This window comes from Marmota marmota, unplaced genomic scaffold (assembly GCF_001458135.2).
Source record: "Marmota marmota marmota unplaced genomic scaffold, marMar, whole genome shotgun sequence".
Lineage (NCBI taxonomy): Eukaryota > Metazoa > Chordata > Mammalia > Rodentia > Sciuridae > Marmota > Marmota marmota.
In genome coordinates this window covers 9,756,597-9,781,139 of record NW_026000016.1, presented here as the reverse complement: position 1 = coordinate 9,781,139, position 24,543 = coordinate 9,756,597, and the positions used below count along the sequence as shown (strand labels likewise).

The 24,543-nt window shown below is 34.5% G+C and overlaps 1 protein-coding gene across 16 annotated transcripts in view; it reads right to left on the bottom strand.

Moving 5' to 3' along the window:
• The window catches only part of Znf438 (zinc finger protein 438), a 192,600-nt gene that overhangs the window by 11,079 nt on the left and 156,978 nt on the right, over positions 1-24,543 (bottom strand). For 14 of the 16 annotated variants that reach the window (XM_048809102.1, XM_048809114.1, XM_048809104.1 and 11 more), the window contains 2 exons: positions 19,043-19,110; positions 2,587-2,670 (listed from right to left, as the gene is read on the bottom strand). In XM_048809102.1, coding sequence (XP_048665059.1) covers positions 2,587-2,670; positions 19,043-19,079 — 121 coding nt within the window. In that variant the 5' untranslated portion in view covers positions 19,080-19,110. The remainder of the gene's footprint in view (positions 1-2,586; positions 2,671-19,042; positions 19,111-24,543) is intronic. The other 2 variants (XM_048809116.1, XM_048809115.1) reach the window with 1 other exon arrangement.

Genomic DNA, 24,543 nt, shown 5'->3' with positions numbered 1-24,543 from the left:
TACTGAGTGTTGACTGTGGAGTGTGCACAGTAAAATGTGCTGGCAATAGGAACAAGTGTGCTTTTGTTTCAAAGTACTCAAGATGCCAAATATAATTTCTAGTCCTTGCATCTCCAACACGAAGGCCTGAAGTCATCATTATCTCAGACCCAAATATCAGGCAATTGAGATAAGCACATTTCCAACTGGACATCTTGTGTCCCGTGTCTAATTGTCCATTCCCTTTGGCACATCTGTCCTGCTTTGCTGACCTATGCTCTTGGCTAACTCCCTCCCTTCCTCTCCTAATGCCAGTACCTAGCAGGCACCTTCCACTCAGCACAACCCTGTGAGAATCTGTCAAACAATGAATTCCTCACCTCCTTAGCAAGAAAGGGAATTCTTATTTTCTGAGCAGCTGAGTTTCTTTCTTGATGACTGTTGCTTAAATATTATTCCAATGATAAATTATATTTTATGTGTCAGGTATTGTAAAAAAAAAAATACTTTACATGCATTATCTCATTTGATTTCCATGATAACCTGAGTGAGGAATTCCTGTTGAGCTATTTTCTAGTAAAAATTTCCAAGCTGGTGAACAGCAGTGCTGGAACCCAAATCCTGGCCCACTTGTCTGCACGGGCTTTCCCCGCTCCTCCTTGTATAGATTGTAAACTACTGTGAACAGTTATGGCCACCATTATAGTCTCTGAATTTTGGGGTTCAGACAGTTTGGTTTCGATGCCTGGCTTTGTCATGTACTTGTGGCTTTGGCCAGTCACTCTGTTGTGCCTAAATATCGTCATCTATGAAATGGGCATAACAGTACACTAGCTACTGGAATTAAATGAGAAAAATATCCATGAAGGTGCCAGGGTGGTTCCTATCACATTAGACAGACATTTAGCAGATAGTTTCTCATTTTCTCTTGCTAGAAAGGATTAAGTTTCTGATGCTTATTTAATGTGGGAAAATAAGCACAGAACTTGAGGGCTCATCATATGGAAATAGTTCTGAATCTTTAAACTAATGTTTCCTTTTTGAGAGGTAAATGAAGGAAAGGGAGACAAAATAGCTATTATTCGCTAATGAGGATCCCCATAAAACTATATATTTTTTTCTCTGCAGCCTCTCTGATGACACCCACTTGGGCAGCTCAGCCGTCCTTAACATCTGATTCATCCTGTCAGTATCACTTACTCCCTCTCCTCCCCCTCCCCGTATGTCAGTTGACAAAGTGTTAATTGGATTAACAATTCAGTGTGAACAGGAGCTAACATGTGCATTTCAAAGAGCTATTTTGTGGGGACACTCCTTGCTTTTGTTTATACAGAATAGTGAAGCCAATTGTTGCTCTTTTTAAAAATGTTTATTGGTTCTTTTTAGTTATATATGACCATAGAATCCATTAGGATATAATTAAACAAGCATGGAATATATCTTATTCTAATTAGGACCTCATTGTTGTGGGTATACATGATGGTGGGATTCACTTAGGTATTTTCATATATGCACATAGGAAAATTGTTAGATTCATTCTACTGTCTTTCCTATTTCAATTGTTGCTCTTAAACCTAGCAGGAAAGAAAGTAACTAACAGGCATTCAGTTCAGCAAGAGTGAGTCAGGCCAGATCTCAGTGGCCCTGTGAGTGAAGGCACCTGGAGTGGGGTTTGGGATACTGGCCACTTCTCTGGAGACAGTGACAACAACAGCCATGATTTCTCAATTCAGGAGTGAAAAGATGTGGGTTCTCAAAATGGGTAGGGGACAGGGCAACCAAAGGCACTTAGTTATAGATTTAGTATTTTGCTGAGTAAAGCATTAACAAATGTAAAGATAGCTTGAATTTAGAAAGAAGAGTTGGGCACTGAAGGGGAAATACAGTTCATTAACTGAATAAATCAGATATATTTATATCAGGAAGTAAGAGGAAACAAGCATTCTTTATGGGAGAATTTAAAGGCTGATTACTTCAAATATTAGTGACAATAAAAGAAAATTACACAAGTGGTTTGTTAAATTCAAGTAACTATCTTTTTGAGGACACATAATTAATGTACCAAGTGAAAAGTAAATTTAAAAAGCTTTATCATTTAAAATACATTTAAATATTTCTCAATTTCAACAAGTGTCTTCTTCATCTTAATTGAGCCCTTTTTATTAGTTCCTATCCCTGGGAGAACTTATTTTGATTTCAAGAACTTCTGATGAAAAACAGCTGAAAACCAGATGAGATACTTGTTTTTAATACATGTAGAAAGAAGTTGTTTATCTTTTTTGGAAAAATAATTTGTAGCACGCACAAAATTTTATTCATTATTATACAGCAGTCAAGTTAATCTCTTTACCTAAATCTGGGGATAAGTAAATAGCATAAAAATTTAGTGAAGAGTTAATGACTTTTCAAGGACACTCAGCAAACCAGATGGAAACTTCTGAAATGCCTTAACCCCATTTTCTCATTATTCTTTTTGTTGTTAATATTACTAGAATTGCTAATATTCACTTGATTCCCAGTTGAAATTTAAACCTTGATAAAAAAACATTTCACATGGTCAAAGCAGTAGATCATTTAATCTGACATCCTACCACCCACAAAAAATACCTGTGCAGACTGTCTTTCCAGGAGAGTCCAGCATTTGTGGAGTTAGGTATTTCTCAACAGGACTGGTAGACATGGAATCATCTCCTGTAGAAAAAAACTTTGGTAAATGGAACAAATTTCTCATTGCAAGCAATCTTAAACAACCAATAAAAATAGCTCTTTTTAAAATTTTCCTTAAGATGATTTTTTTAAAAAAATTATTTGTTCTTTTTAGTTATACAAGGCAGTAGAATATATTTTGACATATTATACATATGTGGAATATGACTTCCCTTTTTTGTAGTTGTAATGTTGTGGAGTTACACTAGTCATATATTCATATATGAACATATTGGAAAGTTATGTCCAATTCATTCTACTGGCTCTACTATTCCCATCCCCTGTGCCTTCCCTTCATTCCCCTTTGTCTAATCTGATTAACTTCTAGTCTCCCCGCTTATTGTGTTAGTGCCCACAAATCAGAGAGAACACTCAGCCTCTGCTTTTTTGTGGGGGATTGGCTTATTTCACTTAACATGATTGTCTCCAGTTCTATCCACCCATTTACCGGCAAATGCCATAATTTTACTCTTTTTTATGGCTAGTATTTCATTGCATATATGTACCATATTTTCTTTATCCATTCATCTGCTGAAGGGCACCTAGGTTGGTTCCATAGCTTAGCTATTGTGAATTGAATGCTATAAACATTGATGTGGCTATATCACTATAGTATGCTGATTTAAAGTCTTTTGAGTATATACCAATGATTGGGATAACTGCATCAAATGGTTCCAAGTTTTCTGAGGAATCTCCATTCCGCTTTTAAGAGTGGTTGCACCAATTTGCAGTGCCACCAGCAATATATGAGTGTACTTTTTCTCCCACATAATCACCAATATTTATTGTTACTTGTATTCTTGTATGCCATTCTCACTGGAGTGAGATCAAAGGGATTTTTCTTTTTTAGTCTTATATTTATATAGCATTTGCAATAGTTATATATTGGGTATGACCAGAGAGATGGCAGTTGATGAAGAAAACCTTTTCTTTAGTGGGATAAACAGACAAGGTTTGAACATCAGAATATGTAGTCAGCTGGAACAATTAAACTAGGACACATGAAGAAGGCTGGAAGTTTCTAACTTTTGGTTTAAACACCATGATTATGAAACTAAAGTGGTTAAGAGCACAATGTTTCAGTAATACTAAAAAGAATCACAACAATTATTATTTTTATACTGTAATTTCAAAAGTAGGTTTACTTTATATAGATTGGGCACTTTTGAGGCATATGCAAACTGCACTTAAAAAACAAGGGGTGAGGAGGTAGCTCAGTGGTAGAGGGCTTGCCCAGCATGCATCATACTCTGGGTTTTATTACCAGAACTAAAAAAAAAAAAAAAAAAAAGAAAATGAAAAAGTCCCACTGTTTTGTAGTCTTATAGATGCTTTGTCTTCACATTTGATTTATCTTCAACTCACACTGATTTACAACATTTTTGCTATAAGTTTTTCTATACTTCATTCAGCTCATGATTCTGAAGTACCAATGCAAGAGGTTGGACAGCCATGGATCCTTTGGAGATAAAGTATGCCCTTGTTATGGTTTCATTGATAATCATTTTTTTTAACATTGCTGTTGGTAAGTCTTGACTGATTCTTCTTTAATCAAGGCATAACTTTCTTTAACATAGAAAGACCACCTACAATACTAATATTTTGAAAAAAAATAAAGAAAAAGAAAATAAAGTACTAGGCACTGATGGACACTCAGATAACTGGATGTATAGTAGTTACCTGGGTGGAGCTAATCAGATCAGCTGAATATGACTCCAAGGTAGACCTCATATAATCAGATTCTGACCCAAGCATCAAAGGCAAGAGTCATCAAAGTTTGAAATCTTTGGTGACTACTTTGGATTTCTTTTCTTTGAATTCTGCTTGGTTTCTCCTCCACCAATCTCTTTATTCTTCTTTGGTGATAACTATAAAATCTGGTTGAAGGGAACATTTAATCTTATCTGCTAGTTAGGAGTATGTATGAGTTAACTATTCATTTTCCCTAAGAGATGGAATGATTACCTACCTGCCTGTGTTCTCTTGTCCTAGGCCATGCTTATGTGTAAGCTTAGGTAATATTCTAGTTTTCCAGTACCGGCTTCATGATTGACCATCATGGGCACTCCCAACAGATCATAGGTTCACCCCACCACTGTCTTCCTATGGCACCTTCCCCAACTGGCCCCCACCTTGTATACTCCACTCCCATTGCTTGTTAATTAGTGCTGCAGAATTCAACCACCATGACACTAGATAGCATCACAAGCTTTCTAGTCTCAAAATCAGTTCCACAATCCTATTCCACAATCCATTTACTTGTCCCTAACAGACTCCCTTTGGTTCCTAACTGGGGATTGCCCAGATTTTTCCAAGGCACTTTCAATTCCATTCCCCCATAGTTGTCTCTACGGTTTTTTAACATTGACTTCATTGAAAAAAGAGAGGCCAGTAGGAGGAAAACATTCCCTGACCCTTTTTCCCACTTCTAAACATACCTTCTATCTTTGATTAAACCACACAAATAAGAACTTTTCCAGGATGGGAGAAAGGAAGGTAAAATACTATCATTCTACATATGCAGCTTCTCTGCCTCAAGCCCTGAAATATTAGAATTAAAAAAATATGCACATTAGAACAGAGAGATGGAGGTTACTAACCCTAGTGCTCCTAGTGCTGCTTCAGGGAGACCACTGAGACCACCACTGAGCTCTCCAGCACTCAGGGAGACCCTTCATGACCAATCTGTCTACAAGTAGCTGCTCAGTCTCATGGGATCATTTGAAGTTTTCTTTTTCAATTTTAATTGTCTTGTCCTTCGTGGTATAATAATAAATATCATGATATCATATTATAGTCTAGTCTCCTCCCATTAGACTATAAGTGTAACAAAAGCAGGTATTGTTTCATTCATTGCAGGAACTGTCGCTCAATCAATGTCTGGCAGTTGCACAATACAGTATATATTTACTGAATAAAGGGACTATTAATTCTCAATTTTATTGTCTTGCTTTCTCCTCTGCTTTTGCTAAGCAAATAAATATATTTAAAAAAACAGTAAAGGGTCATTGGGCTCTATCTTCTATTCTAGCTATAGTTACATCTCCTTCCTTCATGAGAAAATATACTGCAGGTATATATTCCTTGTCTTTAATGATCATTTTCTATTCTTCCCTCAACCCCCTAGAATCCTTAAATTCCATATGAAGTACTAAATGACAGTTAGGAGTCAGACTGAGTGCTCACACTATTATCTCACTTAATTCCCCACTACTTTTTGGTATTAACATCCCCAGTTAATGGATATGGAAAGTTGAAAATTTCTTGGAGGGTCACAAAGCTGACGAATGATGGATTTGAACCCAGATCTGTCTGGCACTACAGCTCTTCTTCCTTCACTCCATACACACTAAGGTGTTTTGTAATTTGTCCGTTATGTATTAGTCTCCTCCAAAGGCTGGTGAGTGTCACATAACCCATCTCAATGTGGAGAAAATAAAAATCTTTTTGACAAAACTTTTTTTCTGATCAGCAGTGTAATTACTAGGGCAGGGAGAAAGCTTCCTTGTTTTAACAGGACTCTATAGCATGCACGATGGGCAGGTAGTTAATGAAATTTATATAGAACAATTTTCAATGCTTTAACACTTAAAAGCCATGCTTCTTATATAGGTGGATTCCTTTTATAGAGCTTCTGGTGAACAAATTAGGTTTATACCAGTATACAAGTTCTTTTTTTTTTTAACATTTATTTAGTAGTAGTTGGACACAATATCTTTATTTTATTTATTTATTTATATGTGATGCTGAGGATCGAACCCAGTGCTTTGCACATGCTAGGTGAGCGCTCTACTGCTGAGCCACAACCCTAGCCCCACCAGGATGCAAGTTCTCTAAAGCAAAAATTACACAATAAATTCATGAAATTTAAGCACTGACAGAGCACTTTCATTAATGAGCAAAAATAAATGAATAAAAACCTATTACTAAGGCCTTTTATAATTAAAAAATAAAACAAATATCTTAGATATTTCTAATCCTGTATCACTTGCTATGAAAACCAAGGACACCCAAGAACATTAGGACTGAAAGAAAAGGTCTAAAAATGTTAAAAGAATTTCTAAATTCCTCATGTGGCAAGTCCTGCTCTTTTAAGTAAACATGATAAAACACCAGTGCTATGATGTGTGGCCTCGTCGGGGGAATGTTCCTTCTGGGGCTGGGGAAGAGTGCCTTAGAAACAAGAAGACAAATTACATAGTACATGTAAGTTAGAGAATGGAGACCTGCTTTGGTTCTTACACTTACTGCTAGAATAAATCTGAGATAATAATGCTGATTTTTTATTGGCCTTGGTTCTTTTCTTTGCAAGAGAGGATTAGACTAGCAAGGCGTTTTTTAAAAAATAGTGTGCAGGATTTGGAGAAGGTCCCAACACTTTTTTTATACTAATACTGAGATACCATTTGCCTTTTCTGCTGTGTTGATGTCTACGTGTGCAAAAGAAATACTGGGTAAAATTGCTCTACCACCTCAGTCTGAATTGAGGCACTGACAGAAAGCTAAACTGTCATATTCTCCACAGTCACACACATAGTAGAACAATAAACAAGCAGTATGAACTTTAAATTACATTAAATCTTGATCCTTGAGCACATGCTTTTTCACTATTTTGTGTGATGAAATGGTTCACAGAGAAGCATGATGGCTGCCTTGAGGAAAAGCATTCTATTCATCTGTGAAACTAAACTAGCCGCTTTTGCCCCATGGAAAGCATTCCTATCTGAAAGAACATCTGATAGATGTGTGTTGAAATATATTGAAAGAACACGGTCAGATTTGGGTACCTGGCAGACATGTTCTCAAAAATAAACAAATGGAGCTTTCATTACAAGAAAAACTGGAAATATTTGTTGTCAACGATGAAAATAATCTTTTGAGAGGCAACCGGGAAACTAGGATTCACCATCAGAACTTGAAGCTTCCTAATACAGGTGCTTTTCCACTTATGAGGAGGTCAAATACTAATAAGTCCATTTGTTAAGATGAAGAGATTGCAAGAGGAAAATGCATTTTATACACCTAAGGTACCAAACATAGCTTGGCAACTGTATACTGTGGACTACTGGATATTTACCCTTGTGATCTCATGGCTGATTGGAAACTGTGGCTTGTTTCATGAGAAAGTTTCAGGAGAGTTTCTTATGAGAGTGTCATACCACATATTGCTAGCCCAGGAAAAGATCAAAATTCAAAATTTAAATATGGTTTCTACTGAATGTGTATTGCTTTCACAATACATGTGTGTACTGCTTTATCCTTTCTTACTAGCGTAAAGTTAAAAAAAAAAGTAAATTTGGGGAGCATACTTAAGCTCTTTCCAGATGAGACTGGTGGTTACATTAGTGAATATTCTAAAAATATTTTCTAATAAAACATATGGAAGATCTTCAAAAGTCAGTAAACTCATTTGTTATCTCTTTCTCTCTTTTGATATGTAGGATCAAACCCAGAGCCTTGTGCATGCTAGGTAAGCACTCTACCACTGAGCTACACCCTAGCCAGGGAACTAATGTTTTCTAAATGACCAAAGTATGATACTGAGACATTAAATAGACTCATTCATGCAAAAAAACCCAAACAAAACAGAATATAAAAACTACACTGACATGATTTAAAATTTCACATTGTAACTAAACTTTAAGAAGAACAATCTGAGAAGTTTTGGTATATATACATAAAATCTTGATCCTTGAGCACATGCCTATATATATATATATATATCTCCAATGATCTGAAAAGGAAAGTTGGATTTTTCCTTTAATATTTCAACATAAAACACAGCACAGCAGAACCAAATATGGGACTCAAAAAGCATCTTCAATAAGCCCGACTTCAAAAATATTTGCAAAAAACATAAGTTAATGTCTGTCTTCTAAATTTGTTTCAGAAAATACTTAATTTTGTTAAACTAGGTTATTTATGCTAAGATGTAATGAGCTCATTGTTATATTAAAATGAATTCATACATATGCAGTTTCTGCTTATAATCACTATTATGGTAAATATAGATAGATAAAACCTACATAGATTGTCTTTAGAGTTCTCAATAATTTTTAAGAATGCAAAGTTGTTCTGAAGCTAACATGCTTGAGCAGCTGAATTAGATAAGATCTGATATTTAATCTCTTTTGAGAGTCTATGATAGTGTGTGTGGGGGGGGGTATCAAGTCTGGAGATATTTTGCTTGTTTTGTAAGATTTTAGTCCTTTCACATTTGTTTCCTTGAGAATATAATATGGCAGCTCAATAAGAGAATTTTGGTAATAAAGTGTTAAAATGTAATTTGTCCTGATAAAATATTTATTATTAAAATATTACTAGTTGACAACATTAGAACACAGGTTAAATAATAAAATTCTTGACAAAAATCTTCCAAATATATAATACTTCAGAAACTTATCTTACTTAATTTGAATTGATATTCATAGACTATGTCATAAATCATGTTCAAACTGATTCCCAATTTGAAGAAATATCACCAGATTCTCTTGGTAGTATTATATATATATACTGCTGTTTTAAAAAGCAAGATGCATTCAAAATCATTTAAAATTATTTTATCAAAACCAAATTACCATAAGGTGCTCATTCTAGTATAATCTGGATGCTGGAATTTCTGTAAATATTTTTAGGATTTTGATGCCAATTAATTAAGAGATAAGAACATTATGTTGACTATTAAAAGCATTACTAGTGATTTATGAATTTCTACTCCTACCAATATTATACTTTTAGGACAAAAATGCCTACCTTATATTTTTGGCCTGCTGAACATCCTAAATACCCTGTCAAACTACTTGGCTTTTATCCCCGCACAACTCATCATACCAACCATCTGCATAAATAAAGATGCAAGCATCTGCTATATGGCAAATGGTCTCAGGGGCAGATGTTTCTATCCTTGTGTTCATGTCATTGGGGCTGGATACATTATTTGAACAGATGTACACAATCTGAAAGTGTTGTGTCCCACAGTGAAATGTTTCCAACTGCTTTCTATCAAAGTACATAAATGCTATTTGCACCTGCATTTATGTTAATGATATAAAGGCAGCAGGGGTTCTGACAAAGTGAGATGTGATGCTATGAAATATATTTACATGGTTAATTGGAATTTCTGAGACTATGCTGCCAAACGGCCACACTGACATTGATACATGCTTGAGTAAATTGTCTGATTACCAGCGTGCTTTTTAAGTACTAGAAATATGGTTATTTCAAAACAACAAAATAATTAATTATCTGAATCTACTAACTTTAATATTTTATACCAAAATAAAATATGCATGGTCTACTTGATAGGTTTTAGGCCACCCAGGCCGTTTCCAAGGATAGGTATACAGATATGTATGTGTTTTCCATTTGTTATTCTGTCAACACATAACATGCTAATAATGCACAGTGGTACTTTGCAGAAGTTATTACATCAGAAAGTTCCAATTTCTAACATTAAGGAGTTAACCAAAACCAGCTTGAAAATGTCAATTTGTACTTGGTCTGTGACATAAAATGGTACCAAAAATCCAAGAACAGCATTTACACCACTTGTTAAGATCAAAATGTTTCCACATGTATTTCACATATTTGGAAACATAATATTTTGGTAATACATAAAGAATGATTTTTTTCCCTCTAGTAACGAGGTCACAAAGTAATGCTAACCACTAAATGCAAAGCGCTAAACTCTAGTGGTTCTCCTTGCTACTACTGTGCATTTATATGCAAGGGCTGGAGAGTCAAATAAGTTACAATAGTAGTTTTCTTTACAGCTTTACTAAGCTAAAAGGTTGTGGTCAATTTCAAATAATACATTACTACTTTTATTAATTTGAAATTTATAATATTAACTGTGCTCAAAGACATTGTATTTGAGATAAATATTATCCAAAATCACCTTTTTTAAAAAATATATTTATTTATTCTAATTTGTTATACATGACAGCAGAATGCATTTCAATTTATAGTACACATCATAGAGCACAATTTTTCATGTCTCTGGTTGTACACAAAATAGAGTCACACCATTCGTATCTTCATACATGTACTTAGGGTAATAATGTCCTTCTCATTCCACAGTCTTTCTTACCCCCATTTCCCTTCTCTTACCTTTCCTCCCCTTTGCCTTATCTAAAGTTCTTCCATTCCACCCATGCTCCCCTGCCCCATCCCCATTATGGATCAGCATCCTCATATCAGAGAACAGATGGCCTTTGGTTTTGGGGATTGGCTTACTTCACTTGGCATAATATTCTCCACCTCCATCCATTTACCTGCAAATGCCATGAATTTATTTTCTTTTAATGCTGAGTAGTATTCTATTGTGTATATATACCACACTTTCTTTATACATTCATCTACTAAAGGGTATATAGGTTGGTTCCACAATTTAGTTATTGTGAATTGTGCTGCTATAAACATTGATGTGGCTGTGTCCCTGTAGTATGCTGTTTTTAAGTCCTTTGGGTATAGATCAAGTAGCTGGGTCAAATGGTGGTCCCATTCCAAGGTATCCAAGGAATCTCCACACTGCTTTCCATATTGGTTGTACCAATTTGCAAGTCCACCAGCAATGTATGAGTGTGCCCTCCCTCCCACATCCTTGCCAAAACTTACTGTTGTCTATATTCTTAATAGCTGCCATTTTGTCTGGAGTGAAATGAAATCTTAGTTTTGAATTGCATGTCTCTAATTGCTAGAGATACTGAACATTTTTCATGTATTTGTTGATTTATCATATATCATCTTCTGAGGAGTGTCTGTTCAGTTCGTTGGCCCATTTATTGATTGGGTTATTTGTTTTTCTAGTGTTAATATTTTTGAGTTCTTTACATATCCTAGAAATTAGTGCTCTATCTGACGTACTGTGGTAAAATGTGCTCCCATTCTGTAGGCTCTTTATTCACCTCACTGATTATTTCTTTTGCTGAGAAGCTTTTTTGTTGATTCTTGATTTTACTTCTTGTGCTATAAGAGTCTTATAAAGGAAGTCAGGGCCTAATCTGATGTGTTGAAGATTTGAACCTATTCTTTCTTCTATTAGGCACAGGGTTTCTGGTTTAATTCCTAGGTCCTTGATCCACTTTGAGTTGAGTTTTGTGCATGGTGAGAGATAGGGGCTTAATTTCATTTTGCTGTATATGGGTTTCCAGTTTTCCCAGCACCATTTGTTGGAGAGGCTATCTTTTCTCCAATATATGTTTTTGGTTCCTTTGTCTAATATGAGATAACTGTATTTATGTGGGTTTGTCTCTGTGTCCTCTATTCTGTACCATTGGTCTACAAGTCTAGTTTGGTGCCAACAACACACCATTTTTGTTACTATGGCTCTACAGTATAGTTTAAGGTCTGGTATAGTGATGCCACCTGCTTCACTCTTCTTGCTATGGATTTCTTTGGCTATCCTGGGTCTCTTATTTTTCCAGAAGAATTTCATGACTGCTCTTTCTATTTCTATGAGTTATGTCATTGGGGTTTTGATTGGAATTGCATTAAATCTGTATAGTTTTTTGGTAGTATGGTCATTTTGACAATATTAATTCTGCCTATCCAAGAACATGGGAGATCTTTCCTTCTTCTAAGGTCTTCTTTAATTTCTTTCTTTAGCATTCTGTAGTTTTCATTGTAGAGGTCTTTCACCTCTTTCGTTAAGTTGATTCCCAAGTATTTATTATTCTGCACATTATCCTCAAATATCTACTTATGGAATTTCATGGTCATTTATATGCATACTTATGTACATATGCAGAACAGGGAAAAATATGTACCACCTGACATGTATAATTCCCAGATGAGGTCAAACTAGGTGGTGCTCTCCTTTTTTGTTTTAGCTCTTATACTGTAAACAAGAGTCTTTTCAATGGTCTATTTAGTGCCATGTTTTTGCATTTTTATGCCATTTCTTGTCAGTTTCACCATTTAGAATGACCCTCAATCATAGTGTTGAAGTTCTATCTAGTGTTCATAAGCACAAAAAATCTGCAGTGTGCCTTATGGAGAAAGTAAGCTTTGCTGAGGCATGAGTTATAGTGCTGTGTTTGTAAGTTCAATGTTAATGAATCAACAGTATATATTAAATAAGGTGTCTGCAAACAGACACACACATAAAATAAAATTATGCATTGATGGTTGTCAATGTGTTGTAACCAGATGTCCATAGAAACCTAACCTTGTACATGTCCCAGGAGTGATGGTTCAGTATGTGTTAGATTCTTTGTTCTCAGAGACTTTATAGAATATAACTATTGCAAGTGATGAGAACTGGTTGTACCTTATCTCACTTAACTATCACAGAACAAGAATTATTATCCCCATTGGACAAATGAAGGGACTAAGGTTTACTGATTTATTCATGATCACAGAAAACCTAAGAAGAGCAGAAGAATGACCAGCGTTCTTTAACCAGACTGAGGAGAAAGCAGAGATGGGGAGGAGGAAAAGAAAACCTAGAAAGGAGGCTTAAGAAAATCATTTTCATATAAGGTTTTAAAAAAGTGAAACTGTGGTTAGACAACAAGAAAAACTACTTTTAGGTTAAGTCCTCATAGAGTAAACACCTAGTACAGGCAGCCCAGTGCTATTCATCAAAACAGCGATAAGAGAGCAGAGCTGAGTTGGGTCTTCCTTTTCCCCCTTTGCTCCTTGCTGGTTGCTTCTTCAAAGGCAATAAATATTGGTTAAAGAATATTTGATTTTATTGACCTCAGAACTCCTTCTGGGTGTTTCATTAAAAAGAAGGAGAAGGAGGAGGAGGGGGAGGAGGGGGGGAAGGAAGGGAGAGGAGGGAAGGGAAGGAGGAGGGGGAGAGGGAGGAAGAGGAAAAGGCTTAAAACATTTTGATATGAAATGAGAGTTTAAAGCATCTACAACATAATTTAATATGCATTTGAGAACTCATTACATGCCAGGGTGCTTAAAACCCTGCAAAGATAGAAAATTCATCAAGAGCTTTATAAAAGACCTAATTGATACTAAGTGTCCAAGGTAAGTAAGATCTTTCCCCACAATTTTTTTTCAAACATAAATATTCACTAGGTATTCCAACTGTTCCTTGAGTTTTAAAATGCTATCTTCACTAATGCCAAATTATTTAAGGCTGTACAATCTAAGTATATTCTTTAATGTCTATAAGACATAAGAATATATATTTTGGATGTGTCCTATTTATTTTAAAAATATTTGATCAAATAAGAAGATTCAGGCTTTTAAAAATAACAATAATGAATTGGAATTATAATGATTGTAGCTTTACACAAATAATGAACAAATTTTGAAAATTAGTAGTAGTTGGAGAGCAGGCTTAACTCACTGCAGTGTTTCTGGGGGAGCCATTAAGACCCACAGTGTTGACACCTCAAAGCATCCACCCACTTCTTAAGTGTTCTAAGTAGAAATAATGCTCATGATGTGAAAACTACATTTAAGCAATACAAATGTTATGACAGAATTGAGAAAAATTGTAGAAGACCTATTTAAGAAGACCCTTCTCATCTGCAACAGACCTTGCCTTGGAAACTGCAAAATTGAGTTTTAAAACTGACAAATGACTAAGAATTTTGAATGACTTCCATAAAACATTTCCTCAACTGGACTTAAATGAAGACTCTTTTCTGATCAATAAACAGCAGGGAATTAAAATTCATCCTGCCCTATCTAAGCTGCAAACTTCAGTCCTCAATTGGCATAATCACAATTATAAATTGTCCCTGTCTGAGAACCATTTGGTGATGTTGCTCACCTGCTTATCAGACCGGTAAATAAATTCACCTGCATTTTCAATCATTGGTGATTATCTTTCAAATTCAACGAATCTAAAGTAGAAGTTACAACTATTGTTGGCCTTATTATGTTATTTTCATGTGTTTTTTAAAAATGCAGTTTATCACTGACTATATTTACTCTTTTCCAACACAAAATACTCATTCTTACATTTCTATTAGGACATCATTTGAAACTACCAAGGAAAAGAAGAAAGCTATAGCAAAATTATAGGAAATCTTATTCCCAAATCCTTAAGGTGAGAGAGAGAAAACTGAAACAAGTCTGACAAATTTTTGGAGACTATTTTAATCTCCCTAAGTGTTTAAAATAAATAATAATATCACACAGAAAGGAACAATGACAACATTACAATGATTCATCATTAGAGTGATATTACATTGTTAAAGTTCTTTCTCTGAGATTAGTAATACCTGGAGCATGCTTAGCTAAATGTGGTTGTACAGGGGGCCATTAAGACTCACTCAAAGCAAATTCTCTTTCCCCCCTTTAAATAAAAGGAACTAGAATTTCTCATTAGTTTTCTGTATTCATACTGTTGCTAGTTCTTCCTAGCTTTAAACCTGCATTTCTGGTTGACTTCTGTATATAATGTGTTGAGCAAATGTCATCTCTCCACCAGCTCAAAATCTCTGGCTTTATCAACTGTCTTCACCCAGGTTTCCTACATTAGAATATTCACTTATAATGTAGTTTCAATGTAGTTAATTACTTTATGTCTACCATTTCAATAAGAATCTGTGTTGTCTGAAAGTCTAGGCACTTTATGATTTAATCTTTGAATACCTCATAACATCTGATATCATTTCTAGTAAGAATAACCTTGATCATCTCCAAATCAGTTTCCACCATATGAATGTTTGGTAAGGTATAATATGCTGGTGGAATGCATTTCCCTTAAGCTCTAACATCTGTTGATGGTGTCCTACTTGAATTTCATACTTATATTTGTATGTTTCTATAAGTCAGAAATTCAAAAGTCTCACATTTATAAACAACTTATCAGTAGCTTGTTAAGTAAATAAATCAGCATTTAATAAATAGCATGAGCCCATCAAACTAAAAGATTATATTTTCTGACAGAAATGTAAATAATCATAATAAATAAATCTGATATTTTTATTTCCTAAACAATATTAGTATTATCCAGGATATGCAGAAAGCACTTGAATGAATTAATAAGGAAATTAATGAATAACTGGACAATTCTTAGGACTCATATATATTGTTTTTCTTTAATGAAGTGAATCATCATAATATGTCATAATTTCTGCCTACTTTGATTTAAGATCACTTTAAGCATCTATGTATCTAATTAAGCATTTATCAAAGAAGAAAAAGAGGGTTGATCAAAAAATTATTAGAAAACTTTATAAATTTATGATGTGACACTGGGGACAAATACCTTTACTTTTTGATAGTTCTGGGTTCAAATCTTGAATCAGTGACTTACTGGTTGATGATTTTGGCAAAAGTAACTAATCTCCCTAAATGTTTAAAATAAAGATTTATCAGCATACTACAGTGATGCAACCACATCAATGTTTATAGCAGCTCAATTCACAATAGCTAAACTATGGAACCAACCTAGGTGTCCTTCAGCAGATGAATGAATGAATAAAGAGATTGTGGGCCGGCTCAGCGGCACAAGCCTGTAATCTCAGTGGCTTGGAGGGCTGAACCAGGAAGATCACAAATTCAAAGCCAGCCTCAGCAAAAGTAAGGTGTTAAGCAACTCAGTGAGACCCTGTCTCTAATAAAATATAAAATGGGACTGGGGATAAGACTTAGTAGCGGAGTGCCCCTGAGTTTAATTCCCAGTAACAAAACAACAACAACAACAAAGAAATTGTGGTATATATATGCAATGGAATATTACTCAGCCTTAAAGAAGAATGAAATCATGGCATTTGCCAATAAATAGACAGAACTGGAGAATAAATATCATGCTAAGTGAAATAGGCCAATCCTAAAGAACCAAAGGTTGAATGTTTTCTCTGATGTGTGGATGCTAATTCATAATAAGGGGGGTGGGTAGGGAAGAATAGAGGTACTTTGGATTAGACAGAGGGGAGTAAAGGGAGGGGAGGGGGTATGGGCTAGGAATGATAGTGCAATGAATTGGACATTATTAACCTATGTGCATATATGAATACATGAGCTTTGTAACTTTATATCATGTACAACCAGAAGATTGAGAAGTTATACTCCATTTATGTCTGATGTGTCAAATGCATTCCACTGTCATGTACAAATAATTAGAACAAATTTAAAAAGATTTATACTCAACTTACTGTGAGGACTAAATAAAAATAAGGGATGGAAAGTTGTAGGCTTAGTGACTATCATACTGGAGGCACATGGTTAATTGAGTTCTTTTTTGGTTTTATGTCTTTTCTCTGTCAAATTTCAGGTTTGGGGCTTAAGCATATATGGTCCTAAAAAAGACTGAGGAGAAAGTTAATAGGACTATTAAATTTCCACCTAGTAGACTAATGGAGTCTTATTTTCTGGCTGTGTCAATGGAAATAACTAAGATTATATAATAGTGCAGAGAGGCAGACACACAAAAACAAAGCAAATAAGCCTTATGGAAGCAAAGCAGGCAAGAGGTGTGAGGGGTGACATGCTTTATTTCTCTTTATCAGCGAACATATAAACAGCTCATTGCTTAATTATTCACTATACAAACTTATAACATCTTAGAGAGATATCTAGTGATTCTAGTCCTTTTTTTTTGGTACTGGGATTTGAACCCAGGGGCACTCAAACACTAAGCCACATCCCCAGTCCTTTTTATATTTTATTTTGAGACAGGATCTAGCTAAGTTGCTTAGGGCCTTGCTAAATTGCTGAGGCTAGCTTTGAACTCATGATCATCCTGTCAAAGCCTCCTGAGTTACTGGGATTACAGGTGTGTGCCACCACATCCAGTTCCTAGTCTTTATAGTACAGAAATTGAGGATTAGGGTCAAAATAACTTGTCTGACTTTCCATAGGTGATGATAAAGGGTTCTGGGAAAGGAGCCCAGATTTCCTGATACTTGATCCATTATTCTTTCTTTTAAGCAATTATGCCTATGTTTGCTGCTCAGGTAGAGAAAGTTAACACTAGTTAGGATACTGAATTTCCAAACCCTCCATCAGCTATTGATCACTATACTAATCTTCCAAAGGATATACCAGAGAACTCAGAAAATTCATGCTCTTGATTCCCACTTAGGTTCTCTCTTTGGCCCCCCACCCCCATTTCCTTTCTTGCCCTAGTGTTCAGAGCTGGGCTTTGTGTGAGTCTTAAGGACATTGGCCCTCCCTTTGGCCCAATGCCTGGATGAGATCCAAGTCAAGATTTTTTTCCATGATTACTTTCCATAGCTTCCCTTGGATCATGTTTGTCCTTCTAAGGTCACTAGACACTTTAAACAGAGGCAGCCTCAGAGTTATCCCACTGACCAGCCCACATATCAGTAACAATTATAGAGTGTAATAGTTACTATCATCTTATAATTGGTTATTCTATAATCAATAATATGCTGATGGTTTACATAAATTATTTCTTTTAGTCTTCATATCCTATAAGGTGGGATTAATTATCTTTAATTTAGAGATTTATAGATAAGGAAGCTGATATCAAGTGATACATCTAAGGTTATATAATTGATAGAATTAAATGATAAAAGCAGATTCCATACTTTTAAGAGCTATGATACTACCTTTTCTTTGGTAGAGAGATCAAAAAGTATTTGCTCCATTTAAGGATTCTTTATAGCAAATTCTCTCCTTTCAACTAAAAGCTACATCTTCTACTAAGGTGGTCCAATTTTGCATCTTTAAAGATAACATTTTCTCTTAAACCCATGTCAAAACTTCTGTTCTGTTTAGAAGAGTTAAGGTAGGGGCAGAGGAAAGACTTGCATTTCTCCTATAGGTTAGAGTGTGCCCTTTAGAGGGTGGACAATTCAATTATTCTTTATTAAGAAAGGACTCTACTTCTACCTATAAACTGTTTTTCTGAAAGCTCCAGAGGCTCCTGTTAAAAAATTCATTATTTCTATCAATTTTATGGAGCGGAAACAGTTTTTATTATCTGTTTATTTTTAAATGTGCATGAGAATAAATAGGCCAGAGAAATGTACAAGCAAATATTCTCTTTCCACACATGTGTTCCCATATGTATATTCATGTGTGTGTGTGTGTGTGTGTGTGTGTGTTTTCTATTCACTAAAACCCATGTTGTTCTGCTTCAATAAGGCCAACATATTGTCAGTTCAATGATATCTATCAGTGCCAGCTAACTGCCAGCAAATGGGATGGGTTCTGGGAGTTTTGCATGGAATGACATGGCCCTGCTCTCAAGGAGCTAATAGTCTAATAAAGGAGATACAGGTCCTTATAACTCAGGAATCCACAGCACTCAACTTACCAAGGAACATGAATTTCACATAAATTAAAAGGTTTGCTTCTAATTCTAGGAAATGAGTCACCTTATGATTAGAGGGTAGTGACATTAAATATATCAATTAAAATTATTTTATTATAGTGTACACATTACCATCTTCCTCAGCACGGCTTATCTTACCTTGATCTTTGGGTGGTACTGATAGAGGATTCTGCATTATGGTGAGTTTGACTTGAATGGTAACTTTCCTAAATATAACCGAGCACAAATAATAATTAGAAAATAATTGAGGTGTCATGTTAAATACATGCTAAAATTTAAATTATAATGTTTTTATAAGTAATTCTATTTATAATTACATGACTAATAAGAAATGAACTAAACTAGTAACAATTGATGTTTTTAGTCCTCTTCTTACTTTTCTACAAACAAAATTTTACTGAATATACCAGACTGGACCTGGAGAGGGATGCAATAACACATTGAGTCAGGGGCCCTACCTGAATCCCTACTCTTATCAATCCATGTGTGTGTAAGTTAAGATTCCCTGAAAATACCATTCTGGATAATTATATTTCATATATTCTTTTTAAGAAGAAATAACTAAAATGCTTAACAATATAGGTAAAGGTAATGTAATTGCAATATATTCATTTAATAAACTATAATCTAGTAATTAAAAACATGATTATAAAGATTACATAGTAGCATAGAAAATGCTGATATAGTGCATTGATGAAACATATTTAATGACACACAGAACATTATAACTATAGGAAAAAACAAAGGCATTTTTCCACATGGTAGAAAATATGTTTGAAAGTAAAACACAAAAACTAGTGACTATGAGGGTCTCCTTCCATTTCCATAGTTTCCCGGAGACCCTCATTGTTACACAAAATTGCATATAAGAGTTTGTGAGGGGAAAGGGGGAAAAAAAAACAAGGGAGAGAATTAAACAACAGCAGATGGGGTAGAGAGGGAAGATGAGAGGGAAGGGGAGGGGAGATAGTAGGGGATAGGAAAGGTAGCAGAATACAACAGTCATTAATATGGTATTATGTAAAAATGTGGATGAGTAACCGATGTGATTCTGCAACTTGTATTTGGGGTAAAAAATGGGAGTTCATAACCCACTTGAATCAAATGTATGAAAGATGATATGTCATGAGCTTTGTAATGTTTTGAACAACCAATAAAAAAAAAAACAAGAAAAAAAACTAGTGACTATATTAAGTATTGACAAGAAAGTAGAAGAAATAGAAATCTTATATGCTGCTAGTAATAATGTAAAATAGTAGTTACTTTTAAAAATAGTTTGGTAATTTTTCCAAAAGCCAAGATACATCTACCATGGGATCCAGCTAATCCCTTCCTACTTTCCCAAGAGAAAAGAAAGCATATATCCACACATAGACTTGTACAGAGAACGCTCACAACAGCTTTATTTGTAGTAGCCCCCAATCAGAAACAACCCAAATGTACGCCAACAGATGGAAAGTGTGAACAGATAAAGGAACACTGCTAAACAATTTAAAGAAACAGACCATTAATCCACATTACAATGGAATGAATCTGCAAGAACACTGTTATTTGAAAGAAGCTAGACAAAAAAAAAAAAAAAAAAAAAAAGCATATACTGTACGATGCTATTAATATATAAGATTTCAGAAAATACAAACTATAGAAATAGACTGATAGTTGTCTGGAGTCAGATGACAAAGGAAGTGTGGAAGGAAAAGTCAAGTTGGCACAAGAAATATCCCTTGAGGCAAAAGATGCATTCATTGTCTTGATTGTGATTATAAACTGTCAAAAAATAAATAAAATTGATTTAAAACTGCTAAATAAAGCAGGGCATATCTTTATAAAGAAGTTATTTAAAAATGTTTCTTAAAATTTTTAAATGTGAAAAATGCTTATGATATGTTCTTGTATCAAAGCATTGGTTATCAAGTAGTATGGGTCATTTTTCCCCCATATATTCATGAGAACAAGTAGCAAATATTAACAGTGGTTACCTCTGAGTCAGGCATTAAATTATTATTTAATTTCCATTTTACGCTTATTGGAATATTACAAAATTTCTCCAATGAATAAATACTACTTTTGCAATCAGAAAAAAATTAAATTATTTTGAAACACTATCATGTACTAAAAAAGGAATGTAATCATAATTATTTTTATTTTATAGACTGATATATAACTTAAAATTGTACATATTAATGGGGCCCCATGTGGTGTTTCAGTATATGTATGCACTCTGTAATGCTTAAATTAGGTTAAACATATGTATCTCCTTGATCATCTATCGTTTTTTCATGGAGAAAACATTCAATATGTTTTCTTCTAGCTTTTTGAGATATACAGTACATAATTGTTACCTACAGTCACCCTACCAGGCAACAGCTTCTTATTCCTATCCAACCGTAACTTAGTACTCATTGATCAACATTTCCTTATTCCCTATGCTCCATCCTTTAGTAACCACCATTACACTTCTCAACCTCTATGAAATTAACTTTTTTCTATTTGACATATGAGTGAGATCATTAGGTATTTGTCGTTCTGTGCCTGGCTTATTTCACTGAACATAAGGATCTTCATTCCTATTCAAGTTGTCACAAATAATAGGATTTCATTCTTTTCCTGGCTAAATAGTATTCCATCATGTGTATATGACACCTTTTCTTTAGTCATTCATTAGTTGAAAGACACTTCCATTGATTCAGTATCTTGGCTACTGTCAACAGTGCTGAAGTACTGCATGTGAATGCAGAGGTCTGTTCAACATACTGACATCATTTCATTTGGATATATGTACAGTAGCAGAATTTTTGGATTATAAGGTAAGTTCTATTTATAACTTCTTGAGGAACCTTCATACTGGTTTCCATAATAGCTCTACTAATTTATATTACCACCAGTTATGTGCAAGGATTCCCTAGATAAAGCCGTTCTTACTGGGGAAGATGATATCTTACTGTGGTTTTGATTTGCCATTTCCCTGATGATTAGTGATATTGAACACTTTTTTCATATACTTGATTGTCATTTGTGTGTCTTTTTTTGAGATGTATCTACTTAAGTACTCTGCCCATTTTTAAATTGGGTTATTTATTGATTTTTCTTTTGGATATCAACCCCTTATTACATATATATAGTTTGCAAATATTTTTTCCTATTCTGCAGGTTGTATCTTTATTCTGATTGTTTCCTTTGCTGTACAGAAGCTTTTTAGTGTGATCATTTGTCTCTTTTTGCTTTTGTTTCCTGTGGTTTTGGGGCTCTTGCCCCCAAACTCCTTTTTTAATGTCCTGAAGCCTCTTCTCCCCTATGTCGTCTTCTAGTAGTTTCACTGTTTTACATCTTACTTAAATTTGCAATCCACTTTGAGTTGATTTTTATAACTGGTCAGAGGTAAGGGTCTGGTTTATTCTCATGCATGTACACAACTTATCCTTAGCACTGTTTATTGAAGTCTTTCCATTCTCCAGTGTTTTTAGCACCCTATTGAAAATCAGTTGGCTATACATGCTAGGGGTTATTTCCAGGCACTCAATTCTGTTCCATTTGTCTCTGTGTTTGTTTTAAAGCCAATACAATGCTGTTTTGGTTACTATAGTATTGTAGAGTATTTTGAAATCAGGTAATATAATAAAATATCTTCATCTTTGTTCTTTTTGTTCAAGGGTGCTTTGGCTATTTGGGGTATCAAAATAATTTTAACTGGATGTCCAATATCATGGTATCTAAGGTAGAAAACTCACTCAAAAGTCATACTGTGTTTTGGTTTTCCATATTTTTATTGGTGCATTATAATTATACATAATGATGGAATCCATTGTTACATATTTGTACGTGTATGTAACAATATCATTTGGCCAGTTCATTCCCCTTTCCTTTCCCTCCTCCCTCCCAAACTCCCTTTCTTCTACTCTATTATCTCTCTTGGATTTTCATGACACACTCCCACACACTACCCGCCCACCTTTTCTTCTCTAGCTTCCACATACATATGTGAGAAAACATATGGACTTTGACTTTTTGATTTTGGCTTATTTCATTTAATGTTAAGTTGATGTTCTCAAGTTCTATTCACTTTCCTACAAATGACATAAACTCATTCTTCTTTATGGCTGAATATAATTCCATTGCATATATGTGCCACATTTTCTTTACAATTCATTCACTGACAGACACCTAGGCTGGTTCCATAGTTTGGCTATGATCAATTGTGCACTAGAAACACATATGTACCACTATAGGAGCCACGCTATCTTTCGCTGTCAAGTATAGCACTGCTATAGTTTCATCCTATTGTAATCATGAAAAATGAAAATATTTTGTAGTTAATACACCTAACACTTACTAAACAAAACATCTTGCATAAACACAATATTGCATTTTCTGACTAGCTTGGATGATAGTTGATTATATAAATATATTAGAGGAAAAGATGTATTAAATAGTCACATAAAATCTAACAGTATTTTTCCAACTTCACACAAGAAAAGTCAATGTGCATTTTTACAAAAGGCACCATGGTATAATAGTAGCAGGCACTGTGTCCTTCACAGTATATAACAATATGTAAAATTACAACCTGACTTTTCTTTCTTGAATTGTTAAAAAGTATATTAAGCAGAAAAATCTATCAAAAGGGGGCAAAAATTAAAGAATGCACACAGTGAATGCCATCAATTATGGCAAGTTTTAATATAATGAGCTTTATAAATCACTCATATGATTACTTTTGATTTTAGTTAATATATTTAAACAGAGTTGATTAAAAATGAAAATTAGGTAAATTGGTTACTTGGGAAAGTGACAGCTTGATGGTGCTAGAAATGGAAATTTTCCATTTACTTCTTGTTCAGGAAGCCTAAGGCAGACACTGCCTTGTCTTTGTTATGCTGCCTTGCCAAGACTCCTAAAAATAAATTTAGATAAAGACCTTAGAGAATAAAAGATAATCATTTGTTCCATGCTCAATAAGCTTATTAACATTAGCCCATGTTGTGAGTTAGTGTGATAAGTGCATGCTCTTGTATATGTGGGTACCAATCACAAAATTACAATGTAGATGTCAGTCTAGATGATTATTTCCAGGAAGCGATTTCCAAGGGAATAAACATGTCATACATCACCAGACAAACATACTGTTATTCAGATAACTGTAATAATGTAATAAATTTGGCCAGGAACTTGAAATGTGAAAATAGAGAAATGGAAATATATGAAAACAGTAATGAGTCTTTTGGTGTCTTAAACAGGTTCTGCTTTATTCACTGAGATACTACTATTAACCTGCTACATTTAGGTAGCTGTTCCTTTGACACGCCATTTTCCACTTTTGATCCTACTATAATCTTGTGCCTCTGGATTCTAAAACATAGCATGGTGATAGTCCCACAAGATTTTAGGTTTGAAGTTAGAATTAGAGTCAGCAAGCCCATGGATGACTTTTCTTTTATAAAATGGGCTTGGTTTACTAATAGCATCCTACCTTATGACTGTAATGCAATTTATTTATTTATTTATCCATTTATCCACTGATAGACATTTGAATTGTTGCCAATTTTTGGTCATCATAAATAAATAAATCTAAATACTTGTGCGCACTTTTTGTGTAGATAAATGTTTTCATATCTCTTGGGTAAAACTTTAGGAGTAGAGCC